This window comes from Pezoporus wallicus, unplaced genomic scaffold, assembly GCF_028554395.1.
Source record: "Pezoporus wallicus isolate ANWC-B61680 ecotype Strahan unplaced genomic scaffold, APGP_CSIRO_Pwel_v1 contig_4166, whole genome shotgun sequence".
Lineage (NCBI taxonomy): Eukaryota > Metazoa > Chordata > Aves > Psittaciformes > Psittacidae > Pezoporus > Pezoporus wallicus.
The window spans coordinates 814,893-833,708 of NW_026637685.1; the positions used below are offsets into that span (position 1 = coordinate 814,893).

At 43.5% G+C, this 18,816-nt stretch overlaps 1 protein-coding gene across 2 annotated transcripts; it reads left to right on the plus strand.

Moving 5' to 3' along the window:
- Window positions 1-524: 524 nt before the first annotated feature.
- LYPD1 (LY6/PLAUR domain containing 1) lies at window positions 525-18,804 on the plus strand. Of its 2 annotated transcripts, XM_057407204.1 has the most exons (4): window positions 525-909; window positions 1,818-1,874; window positions 1,964-2,101; window positions 18,244-18,483. In XM_057407204.1, exons 1-4 carry the CDS (start codon window positions 858-860, stop codon window positions 18,477-18,479), a joined length of 483 nt encoding a protein of 160 aa, XP_057263187.1. In that variant the 5' UTR covers window positions 525-857; the 3' UTR covers window positions 18,480-18,483. The 2 variants fall into 2 exon arrangements, with proteins under 2 accessions (XP_057263187.1, XP_057263186.1); XM_057407203.1 differs by lacking the exon at window positions 1,818-1,874 and having other exon boundaries at window positions 532-909; window positions 18,244-18,804.
- The last annotated feature ends 12 nt before the right edge of the window (window positions 18,805-18,816 follow it).

The following is an 18,816-nucleotide window of genomic DNA, read 5'->3' on the forward strand; positions in this document are numbered from 1 at the left end:
CGCGAAAGGCCGCTCCTGCACGGGGGACCCGGCCGCACTCCGGCCTGCCCCTGCCCTACTTTACCTCTCCGCCGCTCGCGCCCGCCGCCGGAGAGGCGCCGACGCGCCCCGGTGCGGACGGCCGCGGCGGGCCCCGCAGCGCCCATGGGCAGCCAGCGGCGGGGAGACAGTGCCGAGCGCCAGCCCGGGCGGGTGTGCGCGGGGGAGGCAGCGGGGTCCGCACCGACACGTACGCGGCCGGCGCGGCCGCTTCCATCTGCTTGCGATTGAGTCCCCTCTCAGGGGGCCGAAGGAAGAAAAGGAGCGAGGGTCGCGCGCTCCCTCAGCCCCTCCCGGGGACAGCGGGCTGCGTCTGCGGGCAGTAAGGGACGCCTCGCATAGGGGAGCGATCCGTGACTCCCCCAGGGCTCACTCCGGCCGCCACCTGTGTGCTTGGGGCGGGCGGGGCGCCGCACGGGGCTGCGGCCGGGAGCGCGAAGCCTTTTCCCTCGCTGAACTTTGACAGCCTCCGACGCGCGCCCGGCGAGGTGAGGTGAGGTGCGCGGCGGCTGTCGGGGATCCCCGCCCCGCTCCGCTGGCATCACATGGTGCTGGGGGAGGGAGGGGGGAGCCGCCCCCCGGCTCTCGCTGCTCGTGCAGTTTCTTCCAGTCTCAGAGCTCAACTCCAGCGAGGCTGGAACGCGGCGCGGGGCTGAGCAGGGCGGGAGCCGGGCGGGCTCCGCCGCCTGCTCCCGCGGCTCCTCTCCGCAGCGGAGGCGGCGGGGAAGCGGCACAAGTGCGCGGCGGCTCCGCTGCCTCGCTCTTTCTGATGCCCCTTCGTGACTGCACGCCAGCCCGGCGGCCGCAGCTCCGGGAGGATGCGGCTCTTCCTCCTTGCTGCAACTTTCTGGGGATTGTGCCTGGCTCCAGGTAAGGGGCTCCGCAAAGCTTCCCCCAGAGGCACCTGCGGCGAGCCCGCGCTGCCCGGCACAGCGGCCGCTGGAATGCTTCGTCTCTTCGACGGAGCTGGCACCGAGCGCTCAGCGGGAACGGGGCAAGGGAGCCCGGCGTCCTGCCCGCACCCCGTGGAGCTCCCTGCCGCGAGCGAGGGCACAGCCCGGCCCGGTGTCCCCGTCGCTGGCCACCCGCGGGGCGAGGCGGGGGTCGCTCCGCACGCAGTACCCGGTACCGCATTCTGCGAATGCCGCCTGCTGACCGCGGGTGCGGCGCACGCCTACCCCGAGCTGGCCGTCAGCCCCGGAGGGGAGCGGGATCGGTCCCGCCGCCGTCAGCTCCCGGCGAAGGGGAGACGCGGGCGAGGGGTCCCATGCGCGGCACAAGGCGCTGCTCCCCGACGGGGTTCTGGGAGTCGCCGCGCTGCGGCCTCAGCGGAGGGCTGGGAGGAGCGGCTCCCGGAGAGCAGTACAGAGCACCTCGTTTGCATGATAAAGGAGGGAAGTGAAGGATGCTCCGCAGCTGTAATTGTGCATGGCAAAATAGTAATTAAATCATTTGTAATTAATTAGTAGCTAAGTAAACCCGTCGGTACAGATAAGAGCCGAAGCACATCTATTAGCCGGGTTGCTGTCTCTGGAGCGGGGGCAGTTTTCATCACGCCTCGCTGGGGGTGGCTGGGCAGGCGATGGGCAGCGGCTGCGCTGCGGGGACTATGCCAATGCCCGTGCCCCGCCGCCTGCTGGCGGCAGCGCCGGTACCGCCGGGTGTCCCCCACGGAGCCCCGCGGAAGGCAGCCCGCTCCTAAACCAAGGGCTGAGCGCGGTAAGGAGCAGTCTCAGCAGCGCGGGCGACGCGTTGATCTTGCGTTGTTTGTTTAGAAGTCGCGCTTCTGCTGGGCTGCTGCGTAGATAGGCACAGCGACATGCGAAGACGGAAGGGTAAGGATTTGTGGCACGTGTTGATTTTTGTTTTGTTTTGTTGTTTTTTTTTTAATACTATTATCCTGACCAAAGTCGATCTGTTCTAGGTTTGGGTTTGCAAATACAGTGCTACCAGTGTGAGGAGTTCCAGCTAAATAATGACTGCTCTGCTCCAGAGTTCATCGTGAATTGTACAGTGAATGTTCAAGATATGTGTCAGAAGGAAGTTATGGAAAAAAGCTTTGGTAAGGATTTAATAATTATAATTATACCTTGTTTGTGTTGAAGAGCAGTTGTGGCTTTTGGCTCCACCCATTCATAGTCTTCAGCTACAGAGAAAACTGGCATCCCTGCCTAAAGGGACCAGTTTCCATTTCTTATACTTCTAAGTGACTTTGCAACTCAATGAAGTTAATAATTTTCCTTTAAAACTGGTGCAAACACTGAAGGATGCAAGCCAAATGTTGATAAAGCTGTTAATACACAGTCTTATGGGTCTCAGATTTAGTTTCCCAGCACTGGGAAATTAATAACAAGTTAGTTTAATCTCATTACAGTTAATTACATGGGCTTTTTCCCCAAGAGATGGAACAGCATTAAATTAGTAATTCCCTCCTTTCTTTTATTTACTCTAGCAATTCATATACTCTGAAGGTTCCTCTTAAGGGAAGGAAAGTGTAGTCATCTTAGCTTTTGTCTATAAAAGAAAACATCAAACAGAAGGGAGAGAGGGGAAAAGAGTTTGGGGGAGGAGGCACAAATGGTTATATTTGCCATACCAATTTTCTAAGTGTAAGGGGGCTTTTCCCCTACTGTAATGAATATAAAAGTTAGCATAGTTGGAGATAAATGTGCTCAAGAGGAAGCTAGCTGTGATTCTGCATCTTGCCTCTGTTGCCTTTTGATCAGTGTTATAAACTGCCTTTTTTTAATTCAATGTCATGGAAAGCATTTGAGATTTAGAGGGAACAGTCTCATATTTTAGACTGCCACATTGTTCTGTAACCAACTATGTGAGTAGAAGACTACAGCTTGATTAGGGAATTCGGGGCTGGGAGGCACACAAGTGTGTTTGTGGGAGCTGGAGTTCATGGAGCATCCTGCTCTTGCTGCAGACAGCCATTAAGATGCTTGGGTGTTAGGAAAGGCAAGCTAGCAGCAGCTCCCTGATGTCCCTGAGTGTGGATGTGATCTCTGTTCCAAATGCTTGGCAAAGGAGCAGAGGACAGCCTGGGGCTTCAGAACCTTGATTTAAAGGGAAGCTGCTGTCTGGGATTGTGCATTTTACAAGTGAGGGCAATGCTGTAGAGCGTGGCGTTTACTGATGTAAAGGACTGTTCTCCTGTTAACATAAATTACACTGTAGTCTGTCCTTTCTCAGTGAGTCCTTTAGTACCAGCAGGATCCCCCCCCTATCTGGCAAATGTGTGCAGCCACCTGTCTTGAACGGTAACATTGGCTCTTTGCATGAGGGGACTACTCATTAGTATTTTCAAAGTGCTTATCAATCAGCTAGTTCCACTTGGGCTGGTAGTATCAAAACACTGAGGTACGAATCACAGGTAAATAATCACAGTTGTTGTTACCTGTCAAAAGTAGCCGAACCACTAGCACTTTATTTCATCCTGGGTAGCACCATCCCCACTGATTATATTTCTGTAAAACACATAGAAGCCTTCCATTGTAGAGAGAAAAGCTCTATGTTTAAAGGAAGATCGGTCTCTTTCAAAATAGATGTTATTGCAATATTTAATTTTGAGTTTACTTGCAAAGGGTGGTGGGGATGGGAAGTACTTATGGCTTACACAGTACTTTTAAAGCCCAGGTATCTCTCAGTGAATGTTTGAAGACATTGCAATCCGCATGCCACAGCTTTTAATAGGTTTCAGTGGAGGCTGTGGTGCTTTGAAGGGCTGTGAGCATGGTATGGAGACAGTTCTCACTGAAGTCTTAACACTGTTTGGTGTTTGTTGATATGGGGAGTTTTTTGAGATATCTTTTTATTTCAGTACAACCTCAGGCAGTAGCAGCCTTCCAGAAACAATCTGTGATCTGCTCTTTAGGTGAATGTTAGAGAAGTGTTCCCGGGCAAGTAAGGCCCTCAGAGGTTAAAGTGCAAGTCTCTGGATCAGTGGGCTTGCACCTATGTGTACACACACCCCCAGCTGTGTTCAGGGGCAGCTGCTCGTAGGCTGGGGTGAGGATGGGACAGTCAGACCCATGTCTTGGCTCAGACTAGTAGGCAAGGCTGCAGTCTGGCCAGGGTGACTGTTGCACACTGAAAATGCGAACTGGAACTGGTTTAGTAGGCTTTAGACATACACAAATGCAAACCTTGTTCTTATTCCTATGAAGAAATTGGTTTGCAATGCAGTAAATAAGGTGCTCTTAAGGGAAACTTCTGGGTGGGTTTTTTTTCTGTGCAATTTTATTTTGTGTCTGAGCAGATCCTTGGATTTTCCCTTTAGGAGGTAACTAGCATGATGTGCAATAGCAGGTACCACTGTTCTATTTTATGTAATATCCTTCTATAAATGCAGTTCTTACTCATTTTAAGCTTAGAGATTGCAAATCTTAGCTAGTTAATAAATTTAAATTTTTTACCTATTTCAATTTGAGTGAAATTTACATTGCAAGCTTGGTTTCCCTCTTGTTCTCAGTCAGTTCTTGAGAGGATTGGTTGTAAACCAGATGATTCAGTTCATGATCCTTTATTGTTCGTTTTCCTAATTGATATTTAAATGTGTGTAATATAAATCTCTTTTTCCTCCCAAGGTTTATTTAATAATTCATTCTATTCCTATCAGTATATTTCATAACTTGATTCTTTCAGTTGTTGCTTATCATTGAAAGCCGAAATGTTTCAAATATTGATTTTAATTTATAATAGGCTTGAGTTTGAATTTTTAAACTAGAATATGAAAGACATGAATTTGCATTTATTTGACAGCACAATCTCATAATTAAGACTTTTTCCTATTGACTAGATATAGTCAAATGAGTATAATTTAATTTTTGTAGACGAACCCGTTTTTGTCCTTAATAAAATATAGCTGTGTCAGTGAGCAAAATGTTAGAAGTTCTCCTAAACATTGTTTAAAAGTTAAGTGCAACATTTTGAGGTAAAGTTCATGGTCTGAGTTAGTAACCTACTTATGTAGTCACCCTTCCTTTGCAGGATGTTAACTTGTGTATTTGTTTTGCTATCAAGGGTGTCACTGAGTTAAATTCTGTGGTGTGTCTACAGTACAGTCCCCAGCGTGTAGGCTGTGCCTTTTTTAATAGAATCATAGAATGGTTTGGGTTGGAAAGGACCTTAAGATCATCAAGTTCCAACCCCCTTCCATGGTCAGGCATGCCTCACACTAGATGGTGTTGCCCAAGGCTCTGTCCAACCTGGCCATTTTCCTTGCGTATTTGTTAGTGTTCACAGAGCTGTGGGATGACAGCTCTGTGGTTCAGCTTCATTTCTGCATTAAACTTTCTGTAAAGAGTTCTGCAGAGGGCTGCAACTCTGTGCAGCTTTTTTCATTTGTGTTGTAAAATAGTTCCTCGTGTCTGATCACAGCTGAGCGATCCACTCCTCTTCAGTTGCTGTAACGTTAGGGTTAGTACTTTAAATGTCACTGTGCCCTCTCAGAACATTGCCTCAATTTCTGGAGAAGCAATTCTAGAAGTGTTTTTTTGGCTTCAGATGAGAAATAACAGCAGCATAGGCATGTTCCTAACCCAGAGCTTAAAAAGTGGCTGTTGCTGTGACAGCCTCTGATGCGAGTAGCTAAGAAAGCAGGTATGATGTTTTGAATTAGATCAGCAGGCATGTTATCTCAGCTGTTTGTAGCATCAGGTAGATGTTTGCTCCATTGCACAACCTAAAATGAATTGAGCAGCACTGATAAGTACACTCTATTCAACACATAGGTATCTATCTGATTAAGTGATTGTGTGGAACTAGTGTAACTCTGCCTCCCCTGCAAACATGCTCTTTGCTATGGCAGTTCACATTTCAGCTGTACTTTGGGGATCTATCAGTGCACAGAGCTGGACACCTTGTCAATTAAGTGACATAGTATTTTTCTCATGTTAATCGAATTGTTTTAAAACTTACATTAGAACAAGTTTTACGCAGTTCTGTTAACACTCTGCTCCCATGGCAGATACAGAAAGACAAGATAGTGTTTCACCTGGGATGCAAAATCTTGTCAGTGCTCTTTCATTTTTAGCATATATAGGGACGAAGAAATCCCACAGTATATTGGGATCAGATAAAACATCTTGATGATATGGAGATGAGTATGTAATATAGATAGGCTTTTATACTTGTATCATAGAAAACATACTGATAATGAAATTTGTCTTCTACTGAAGGCAAGAGCTGTCTGAGTATAAAAGCTATTCTAAAACCTACTTAAGGCAAAAATGAAACTTGCAATGTGACTAGATCAGAAAGCAATAAAGCATGAAGGATGAGACAGCCCAGAAAAGCAGCCAGAAACCTGCCCATGTGTTTGTTTTGAACAATATCCCTTGTGCTTTAATGTAGTTGTGAGCGTACGTGCATGAACCTTTGCTTTTACAATTGTGGAAAAAAAAAAATCCGCAGTTGCAAGACTGATAATTTTAGATGTCTGCATCAAAATAAGACTATGTATGAATTTATCTTTGTAAGTCAGTTGGGAAACAACCTTGCTATTTCTACTGCAATAAGAAACTTCTCTTATTTGTTTGGTTTACAACAGGCCCTTTGATGTATTTACATGATATATAATCAGGTAATGTAATTAAAGCAAAAGCAACGGTGATAATTTTGTGCTTGAAAGTAGTGCATGGAACACCATAAACAAGATCATCATCTCCTTGTTGAATTTTAAGTTTAAACTCTCCTCAGCCTTGGGTTTCTCTGTCATTTGTTTTATGAGGCAGACAAAAACACAGTTTAAGTTGTGTGTTGAGCTGACCTATGGTAGATTCTTTACCTGTGGTTACTTACTACTTTTATCTTGCTGTGTTGCTGCTGTGATGAATTTGCTTCATGTATGGCTGTTAAGGATTACAGAAGCGCATACTTTTCTCTGGTATCATGTATAGCATCCATTAGTACTAATACTAATTGCACATTTGTATCAAGGAGAAATTATACTCTGGTGTACATTTATTGACAAAATGATTAAAACAGCAAACAAAGTTTAATGTCTTCAGAATCACTATAGGCATTAAAATTTTATAGGCAAATTGCTGCATCACCAGTATCCATTTAGAATCAGTAAGAAACATCCACTAAGCTGGTAGTAGATTTATTTTTATTCTACACTGTCTGTTTTGGTCAAAGCATATCAACATAACTCAAAAGAACTTCTGATGGTGATTTAATCTAAGTAAAGCATAATATAATAAACCCTTACTGACAAGTTAATAAATGAATAAGTGGCATGTGAGGGTTGTTACCTGCACCATTGTCTCGCACTACCAGGTGCCCAAAGAAATGAACACACAGTAACCAATATTGGAAACATGCAGTTCATTTTTGATGCTGAATAAAAGACTTTGAAGTGATGTTGTTAATTTGTGCTGTATACTGAAAACTTGGAGCTGTGAGTGTATTACCATTTAGAAAACACTTTTTCACAGGCCAAAGCTGTTTTCTTACTAATAAATTCATTCCAGTCTTTAGGCTGCTCAGAAAACTTGCAGCCATGTATGGAATGAACTGAACTAAGTGTGTCAGCTGAGGAGGAGTTACAGCCCGTACATAGTAGGTTGTTGTTCTGACTGCCTTTAAATATAGAAAAGCAGCAATGGAGTTAACAGTGAAAGCAGTTCATGACTTAAAAGCCATGACCAAGATCCAAGTGCAGAGATTGTGAAGGGCTCTATTATTTTAAGGAAGTTGAGGTATCTGGTCCAGTGAATTTCATTTTTCACAGGACACAGACAATAGCTTTTTATGTTACTTTATTTCTCAGACTTGTATAAAAGGTATACAAATGAATTTTGTGATGACACAGTGCCCATGGCCTGGTGTCTCTTACACCTCCTTCAAGAGCTTTCTATTGTATTTCACACACAAAAAAGTCCATTTCCAAAACCTTGTTGCATGACCTTGTCATGGTTTAAGCCCAGCCGGTACCTCAGAACCATGCAGCACTCCCTCCCTCCCTTCTTCCTCCCCCCACTCCCGAAGGGATAGGGAGGAGAATCGAAAGAATGTAACTCCCACAGGCTAAGATAAGAGCAGTCCAGTAACTAAGGTATAACACAAACCACTGCTGCTGCCACCAATAATAATAATGATAAGGGAAATGATAAGGGAAATAATAAGGGAACAGAATACAGCCACTCACCACCCACTGACTGATACCCAGGCTGACCCAAGCAGTGATCTGGGCCTTCCAGGTAACTCCCCCAGTTTATATACTGGGCACGACGTGCTGTGCTATGGAATATCTCTTTGGTTAGTTTGGGTCAGGTGTCCTGTCTCTGCTTCCTTCTGGCTTCCCCTCCTCCCTGGCAGAGCATGAGACTCAGAAAGTCCTCGGTCAGGGTAAACATTATTGAGCAGCAACTAAAAACATTGGTGTTATCAGTGCTGTTCCCAGGCTGAAAGTCAAAACCACAGCACTGCACCAGCTACTAAGAAGGAGAAAATGACTGCTACTGCTGAACCCAGGATAGACCTTATCTTAATTAGCAGTGACCTCATCAAAACATCAGCGATTGTGTTTTAATTAATCCAGACTGTTTTCATTTCCATTTTACCTTTGTAGTCTAGTTGGTTTTGGTTTTTTTTTGAAAACTTGCCATAACCTGTTTTGCCAAAATTACCAATGAGTCTTTGGAAGCAATAATACAAAATCCAGGCAAATCCTGCTCCGAAACTGAGCAGGCTGTAAAACTAGAAACATGAAATAGCTAAAGATCTAAAAGCTGAATGGATTTCAAAGGTGCTGGCATGCAAGTGTAAACCTGAGAGCCATTCCATTGAAACTGGTAGGGACATTAATGAGCAGGATGCAAGGCTATTCATGTGTAAAATTATTTATGGAACCTACTACAAGGATATAGCATTTTAGCATCTGCAGAGGCACAAGGACTGTGCCTTCCCAGTTCATTTCAGCAGACAAGCATTGTCAGAAAAAATGCTCATACAGGATTCCAAAAATTAAGGTCACCTCTCTTGCTGGAAGATCAGGTATATTTAGGCCTTGATATCCAAGGCCATTTAGCTCTTGATACCTTTGTATCAGAAAAGCACAGATGACAGAGTGCTGTGAGCCAGCTTTGTTTGAAATATTGCTAGTGTTTGACTGTAAGTCCACATTAGTGAGCAGAGAAATGAGTAAGAACAGTAGAAAACAGTTATGCAGGTGAAAGTTAAGCCTTGACTTATGGTTTGTAGCCTGTGGCTTTAAAAAAAGTGTTTGATAATACCATCATTAGGAGCTGTACTTAACTTTATCAGCCTCTGCATTTTTAAGTAGTTTAATGCCTTGCTTCTGCTATGTGATACTGCAAGCGATGACAGAGACTACTTTATGCTGTTATTTGTGCTATTAACAATGCAGTTTTGAGTCATTTTTCCAATACCAGAATTAGAAGGCATGACTTATAAAGGGCTTTCATCATAATCCAAACCCTTGTCCTCTGTTGGTCAACAATTGTCCACTTTTCTTCTGAGATGATTTAATTTCTGCAAGATGGCATGTCAGTCCATGTCAGCTGGGGTCAGAAGGAGAGTGGGGAGGCCAGTCTTTCACTGCCAAAAGCCTCCTGTTATGTTCTGCAAAAACGTGCAACTTTTTGGAAGTGCTGACTGTATGGAGGATTGGTGGTGATGCTGAGTAAGTTTTCAAAGAAAATTATGATGAAAATAGGCTAATTCAAAGAGGTATGGGTTGGGGGGGGGTGGTGTTTTATTTTGGTTTGTTGTTTTTTTTACAGTTGTGTACTCTGGAAGAGCCTAATGCCATCAATATACTTTTATCTCTTCTACTGGGAGGGGTGGGGATGAAATAGCTGCAGTCCTAAAACACAGCATTAAAAATCTAGACGTCTGTGACATAGCTTTCCAATAGATTTCAAGTCTCTTGATTTCAGTGTCTTGTGTTTTTTCACCTGCACAACACTGATCATGGCTGCTAACTGTAATTAGCTCTTGTAAGCTAGTGAGTAAATTTTATTATGAAACTTCTGGTAAGGTTCAAATTATTTAAACCTCTTGTTTAAATAAAAAGAATAAAAAGTTGAGAAGATGAGGATAGGAAAGGTTAGTGTAAAATGAAAAATGGAGGGTATGGTTAGACGTGGTTATACTTTACACTGGCTTTAACTTTAGTTTTTAACAGTTTTTACAACCACAGATGAAGGGATTTGTGTCGGGGAAGCTTAATTCATATTTGAAACCAATAAATGCATGATCTAACTAAAACAACCACTGGGGAAGCACAATTTCAGAAGAATGATTGTTTTTCAGTATTCAGTCACCTTCTAGGGTAGGACCTTTTCAGCTAAAATATTTACAATCACTTTGTCTAGAAAACAGAGCAAATCTCAATAGGACCTTTTTCAGTCTCTCACTGTATGATGTGTGTGAACAGGTACTAGCTAAGGAATAGACAATTACTACAACAAAACCACTGAAGGCATAAAAAGATGGGCACAAAACCCATATAAACTGAAAATTGTAATTTAGAAACATATTTGTGTGTAGTCTGAACCCAAGTTTGAACATTACTGATATACTAAAATCCAGAAATGGTCACATGTGTATATTTTATGTTCCTCAGAAATTGATACTAAATGTTTACAAGTTGTTATTGCACTAGTATAAGTTCTCATTTTAGATTTCAGCAGACATCACAAAATAACTCCTCCTGGGTACTGAATTTCACTTAAGAGGAGGGTAAGCAAGTGACAGTTTAGGACAAGAAATAAAGGATGAATTATATAGTTGAAATCATAAAGCAAGTATGGATAGGCAGACAAGACATCACATCTAAGCACAACAAGAAGGAAGACTTGCAGGTTCACCAAGACCAGAAAGTTGAAAGTTTCAGTGAAATAAGAGAACTGGAGCTATTCAGAATACTAAAACAAAGTGTACCAGTACATCAACACATTTCTTGGACTTATCTTTATGGAGGGACTCTTCATAAGGGACTGTAGTGATAGGACAAGGGGTAACAGGTTAAAACTTAAACAAGGGAAGTTTAGATTGGATATAAGGAAGAAGTTCTTTATTGTTAGGGTGGTGAGGCACTGGAATGGCTTGCCCGGTGAAGCTGTGAATTCTCCATCGCTGGCGGTGTTCAAGGCCAGGTTAGACAGAGTCTTGGGTGACACAGTTTAGTGTGAGGTGTCCCTGCCCATGACAGGGGGTTGGAATTTGATGATCTTAAGGTCCTTTCCAACTCTAAATATTCTATTATTCTAAGAGAATGCTTAACTCTAGAGCTAGGTCAACCTTTGCAGGTTTCCAGGGGTTGTGTGTGCCACAATGTGAATTTTCTACTGTTGCCCAGTTTTCTTGGCCTTTTGCTTGGAGGAGATGGGCAAGATTAAGCACCACATCTAAAAGCATTGAGCGGAGAAACTCTGCTGCAGCTGCAACAGCACACCTCAAAACTTGTCTTGATCTGCCTGCTAGCTTTCTGAGTTACTTAAGATACAAAACTTTTCTACGTACCTGAAGCTAAGGCTGGGTGTATGCCTGTAACTCCTTGTCTAGTCTTGAAAAGGTGGTTTTGTGACTGCTCAAGGATGCCTCATTCCTGGGCCCTAGGTGGGCACAGGCTGTTGTTTAATAATCTAAAAGATTTGATGGAGCATATCATATACTTCAGAGGATGTGCAGAAGCTTTTGCTAAAACAGTATTTGTGGAATGAGTTGCAGAAGAAGAATCTGGCTTTATGCATGCCTATGACAATGGATATGTACAAAACACTGTAAGCAAAAGCTTTCTTTAAAAACTAAGAGTATCAGTCTAGCCTATGGGATAGAGCACTTGGCCTGGACAAAGCAACATCGTCTACCTGACTAGAAAACTTTCAGCTAAGAGTTCATGGCCATGGGGCCGTAAACTGTGCCAGGGTGAAGCAGATGGCACGATTTCCTGCTGAGGTGTGCCACTGCAGACGGCAGTTTCACATAGTCATGGGGGGGGGAGGTTACTGGTTTTCTTTAGAAATTAGGTCACTGATCTCTGGTGGTATTCTACTTGCCAGTTCTGGCGTCAGAGATTCTGTGTATTTTGCTGAAGGACAGTCTGGAGAGTACAGGTGCAAACTAAAGTTCCACACTTGGATTACAGTTGGCTCTTAAGTTGGAGAGTGATGCTTACATTTGCTCTGTTTTGTCTGTACCTGCTGTAACAGAAGAATCGAAGGTGCCTAATAAGATCCTTTTTGAGCAGTAAGAGAAAAAGCTTGCATCTTCTGGTGCCTTCTGCATACACACAGTGTAAGAAGCAGGTGTGATGTCACCTTTTCTAGTTGTCCTAGTAACAAGTTAAGCTGTTATTCAATAGAACATGTACCGGGCTCTGCAGACATGGTAGGTGGAAGAACTCTCACTTTTGAATTCGAACAAATTGTAGCAAGAATTATTTGCTGCTATCTGACTTGAATGCATCTGCATGTGGCCAAAACAGCACCAGGCTGCAGATGCACAGGACTAGACTCCAGTGAAGTGGGGGTGGGGGGTTGAGCTTGGCAGTTGTGGGGAGGGTGTGTGTAGAACAGATCTATGTGAGAAAATCAGTATCACAAGCAGGAACTATAGAAAAGGCTTGAGATTTAAACCATCTCTTCATTGCATGGCGTAAGGCAGAAATCCTACAGAAATAGTAGTTTGGGCCTTGACACTGTCTTTGTATATGATCATGTGTGGGGCAGAGAGAGGTGTAACGATGGGCAAGTTGCTCAGACTTGGAGTAAATTTTCAACGCCTGATGTAAGCCCAAAGCAGTTGTAGTAGGTATATGTGGCAGGAGAGGGTTTGGAATACTACTGCATTACCAAACATATGTTCTAGCCTTGGGTATTCCCCTCTCTTCTTAAAAGTACTTTTACTTGAACTGTATCCTCAGCCAGTCCTACAAACCTTAAAGCCAAAATGAAGGAAAATCTACTGTCCAGTAGTAGTAGTAAAGCATCATAGTACCTACATATATGCATAACCCACACTGCTGTTGGGGGGCTGCTGAATCCATGAAAAAGGACAAATTATTTGGTACTTATCCATCAAGAGATCAGGCAGTAAATATACTAATTGTATATTAGTAGTTATACTAATTGAGCACTAATGTGAACTGTTGAGGGTAGGTCATTGGGAATGACCCCATCCCAGTAAAAGCAGAGTGTAAAACGTGTAGTCCCCTTGCCTAGCCAGCAACGCAGAACAATCTGAGGTAGCAGAAAACTCCCAGAAAGGTTTGCAATAATATTTCCAGGTGATGTGTTAATGAATGTATCAAGCTGATTGCTCAAGCAAGAATATCCAGTAATTACCAGTTTTGTCTGTAGTATGAGTCTTATGAGACAGATAGATAACCACGTCAAAGAACTGTCTGCAGTTCAGCCTGCTGGTGGCAAATGATTCAGGAAGATCTCAGAAATAGTTTCAAGCTGGCTTAATGGTACAATAAGCCACTGCAAGAGAGGAGTTGAAGGAAAAATCTCGGGGGATAATCAGGAAAGGACGTTGTTGTCCCATCCAAACTCAGTCGGTGAACTAGGGTACATTAACCCGTCTGCTGGAGCAAGGACTGTAGTATCCCTGGCATCATACCAGGGAAGTCAGTTGTACTAATTTGTTTCCTACCACAAACTGGAATCAGGATATGATAGAAAAAAAAAGGTTTAAGAGCAGTTTTCCTGCGTTTCTTTAATTCATACTATTCAAAGTGTCGTTGCTTTTCTACACTCATGGTTAAAAAATAAGAGAAGTCACGGCCGAAGCATTTTTTAAATGTCACTCCTGTAGTGCTAACGTTCTCCATTTTTCCATCAATCTTTATGCCTGTTTTCCTTCTATCTTGCCATAAGGATACTGCAGATTTAAAGAAAAGCACAGCTTTTCTATGGTGATCAAGTTTCATTCATAGCTGATGCTTCATAAAAAGCACAGTTAGTATATGATAGCAGCTGATTTGCGAGCTCAAAAGAATCTTATTGGTACTTAAGAAAAAAACTTGGATGTGAAGGGCATGTCTTCAGGCAAGTAAGTATTGAAAAGCCGACAGAAGTGCTGACTTTTTTAATTATGTAAAGAATCTTGTTACAATTCCGATTACTAGAGCTGGGAAAGGGAATAAACAGTCGTTTGGGAGTGGAATTGCCTGCTGTAAGACATATTCACAGAAGAGCCACAGGAGAGGTGTTACAGTGGGATTTTTACTCTTACTTAGATTCTTGCCTGTATTTAGGTGTGAACATGGTCCAGTGGTGCAAGAAGCTTTGAGTTGTAAAATTTCAATCTGTGCAGGCATACTGTGTTTTGCCTTCAAAAGGAGCTCCAGATCGTTCTGTGGAATTTATCCTGGACAACAGAGCTGTTGTAAACACATGCAGTTAAGCTGCAGGACTTGGTTTTCTTTTTTCGCAGAGGTCTTCTAGAGTTGCCTGGTGAAAACCATGCTTCAGAGGGCATTATCTAATTGTTCACAGCACTGAACCATTCTAGTCTCTTTGTCTAAAAGGGAAAAGTGCAAAGTATATGATATTTCAGGACCTAAACTAGTAAATCACTTGATAGCTTGAATTGAGAACAGGGCTTTGTGGGAATCCTGTGAAAAGGAAATGGCAGGAAGAGAGTGATCTATAAAACAACAGGAATAGGAAATCGCCAATGTCAAAAGCTTTTTAAAGGCTTGGTCTTTGAGGGGAAAGTCGATTCACTGCTGTTCATATGGAAGACTGAGGAGTGGCTGAGTTTGTGCAGTGGTAGGTACAGGGAAGGAATGTGTGATGAGGAGATGCAGGATTAGAGATGTGAGAACAATCTCTGTGCATAGGTCCATTGAATACAGTATTCCTATCTCAAGAAGGAAGGGGAAGGAAAGAAAAATAATCATAGCTATGGGAGGAGTCACAAGTGCCTCAGCTCCTGAAGACTGCAGGAGGAACACAGACAAAGCACCAGGGCTTTGTGGGAAGCACCAGCTGAGATTTCAGTGTTGAAAACCAATTGGTGGCAGCGCAGTTGAGGCTCATTGACAGAAATGGTTTGCCAACAGTGACACAGCTCCTTGCTTTCTACAAAGTGTTGTAAAAAAAGATTGTACCTCTCAATCTGTGCGCCTTTGTTGTTACAGCTAGAACAGCCTCTAGCTCCTCTTCCTTCTTGAGAAAAGGCTCTACCTGCTGCGTTGATTGATTAAAGTTCACTGGAGACAGAGAAAGATTTAACACTGACTTGAGGGCTTCTCTTCGTAAGTTTAACTAGATAGATAGACTTAAAACATGATTCAGAGTTTAGATTGCAGAGGGAGAACAGAAAACAGGGAAACCCCTGCACTGTTGGAATGGCAGCAGTGTGGTGACAGTGTAAAAAAATTGCTTTAATTAAAATTCTCTGAAGACAGGAAATCCTTCTTCCTGAGCATAACCCAAACAAACCGTGTTTTGCTGCTACGCACAGCACTCAGCGCAGTGGCAGTTGCTACTTCAGAGGTCTCTACTGGACTGTGCAGCATGGTAGTGCTTATTTCTGAAGTCCCCAGGGACTGAACCAGTGTCTGCAGTTACTGTGAATTCAGTACATATGGGTCATATTTCTGCTTCACTCCTGCTAAAAAATATCTCAGTCATTGTGCATTTAAAAACATTCTGGAACCATGCTACAGGATGCAGAGGCACCAGTCTCCAAGGGAATCCTGTTCGATGCTCTTCAGATGAATTAGAGAATGGTTTGGGTTGAAAGGGACCTTAAAGATCATCTGGTTCCAACCAGTCCTGCCAGAGGCAGGGTCATCTGCCACTAGACCAGGTTGCCCAAAGCCCCGTCTAGCCTGGCCTTGAGCACTGCCAGGGATGGAATACCCACAGCTTCTCTGGCAAACTAGTTCCAGTGCCTCATCACCCTCACAGATAGTAGGAAGAAGTTCTTTACTAATCCAAATCTCCCCTCTTTCAGTTCAGAGCCATTCCCTCTTGTCCTATCCCTCCATGTCCTTGTAAAATGTCTCTCTCTAGCTTTCTTGTCGGCTCTTTTAGGTACTGAAAGCTCCTTTACGGTGTCCCTGGAACTTTGTCTTCTCCAGGCTGAACAACCCCAACTCTCTCAGCCTGTCTTCACAGCAGAGGTGCTCCAGCTCTCTGATCATCTTCATGGCCTCCTTTTGACTTGGTCCAACAGGTCCATGTCCTTCTTATGTTGGGGGCCCCAGAGCTGGACACAGAACTGCAGGTGAGGGTTCATGAAAGCAGAATAGAAGGGGAGAATCACCTCCCGAGACCTGCTGGGCAAGCTCCTTTTGATGCAGCCAACCAGCATGTGGTTGGCTTTCTCTGCTGCAGGTGCACACTGCTGGGTCATGTTGACCTTCTTGTTGTTCAGCACCCCGAAGTTGTCTCATCAGAGCTACTCTCAAGCCAATCTCCACCTAGCCTGTATTTGTGCTTGGGGCTGCCCTGACCCAGGTGTAAAGACCTTGTACTTGGCTTTATTGAACTTCATGAGGCCCACCTCTTGAGCCTGTGAAGGTTCCTCTGGACTGCATCCCTTCCCTCCTGCAGGTCGACTGCACCATGGTTTGATGTCATTGGCAAGCTTGCTGAGGGTGCACTGTCCATGTCACTGACAAAGATGTTAAACAGTGGCAGTCCCAATATCAACCCCTGAGGAACACCACTCGTCACTGGTCTCCTCTTGGACATTGAGCTGTTGGCCTCAACTCTTTGATAGTGACTATACAGCCAATTCCTTATCCACCGAGTGGTCCATCTGTCAAATCCATGTCTCCAGTTCAGAGGTAAGGATGATGTGTGGGACAGTGTCAAACACTTTGCGCAAGTCCCGGTAGGTGATGATAGTTGCTCTTCCCTTAGCTACCAGTGCTGTAACCCCATCGCAGAAGGCCACAGAATTCATCAGGCTCTATTTGCCCAAAGTGAAGCTATGTTGGCTGTCACCAACCACCTCCTTACATCCATGTACCTTACCATAGTTTCCAGCAGGATCTGCTCTATGATCTTGCCAGGCACAGAGGTGAGACTGACTGGCCTGTAGTTCCTCGGGTCTTTTTTTTTTTCCCTTTTTTAAAAATGTGGGTTATATTTCCCCTTTTCCCCTCACTGGGAGCTTCACTGGACTGCCACAGCTTCTCAGACATGATGGATAATGGCTTAGGCACTTCATCCACCAGAAAAAAAACTTTTGAGAATTGTGTATTCAAAAGAAATAGTGATTTTATTATCCTTAGAAATATTTACCTCTTTTTGTAACCACAAGGCAATATCAGCAAACCTCCATTATCTATTTATGTGTTATGTATATGTTTTTCCAACACACAATTTGTACTGTATCACTTGCAGGAAAATGTTAGAGCAATGAGATGTGGAACTGCCACAGCCATTTTCCAGTGTCAGGGGAAAATGGAACTGTGTATTTTAAAACCTTTATGAACCATTTTAAAATAACAGCTATGCACACCAGAATGTACTTTTTTCAGGTAAAAACAATTTGATAGAATATAAATTTAATTAGATTATGAATTAAAATTAGATTAATTTAAATTACATTTTAAAAGTGTAGACTTTCAACTCAGAAAAGCCATTTCTGTACAAAGGGAAATTTTTATTATTGAGGGTATTAAACTTCAAAGACAGCAAGAACTGAGATTACCTGGAAAAGTATTTCTAGTTTTTCTTTAAAAGAATAAAAGGGGGTGAGGGTGTGAAGTTTTGCTGATAGTCATTCTCCTTTTACTCTTGGTTACTTGTCTGTGTGAGGCAAAGGAACAAGAAAAGGAAAAAAAAACGCTCAAAAGACAAATTAACAGCATAGAAAACTGTAATTAGACACCTTAAACAACTCGCATGTGTTCAGCAACAGGAACAAAAGCCATTTTGAAACTAACTGCATTTCAGTTACAGCTATTCCAGCAGTTTATTCCAAAAGATGGGAATTCTGGTTATAAGAATGCATCATTTGAGTCTAATAGTTTTGGTTCCAACCGGAATCAAATAAAAGGAAAATCTGAAGCAGAGTGGCTGTGCTTCTCCTGCAGTGCAGAGCCATTAGCCGTGTCACAGCTGAGGGCTCTGGCTCAAATCACCAGCATGGCTTTAGAAATGTAAACAGGTTTTGCAACAGTTTTCAAGCATGAATTGTGTTGTAAAGCAAAACCGTGTTCATATCAAGCTAAGTAACCTTTACTCTGTGTCACAGGAATCATGTATCGCAAATCCTGCGCCTCTTCAGCAGCGTGTCTGATAGCCTCTGCTGGATACCAGTCCTTTTGTTCTCCGGGGAAGGTGAACTCTGTTTGTATCAGCTGCTGTAACACTCCACTCTGCAATGGACCCCGGCCGAAGAAGAGGGGGAATTCTGGCATGGTGCCGAGGGCACACGTAATAACCACTGTTCTGTTCCTTACATTGGCTCTGTGGGTTTTGTATTGCTAAACTTCAAGCAAGTATTTTTTTGCCTTGACAAAGTTTGTTCTGTCTCCTTTCTTCAAAGACACTGCAGTTATTTTCTGTTTGTTTCCAAATCCCTGTCAACAAAGAGGGAAATTCAGTGGTTGTGGGGAGAAAGGGGCTGGTATTTTCGGTAGCTAATGAATTCAGTTAGCAGACTGAATTTCCAGGGTGCACTTAAAAATCCCATCAGCGGGATACAAAACTCTGCTTTTGTTGCATAACTGGAAACAAATCCACCTATGTTATTCCTTTTAAGATGTAGTTAATTCCTTGGTCATTTTGATTTCCATGTTTTTAAGTTCATTGCTAATCATTAACT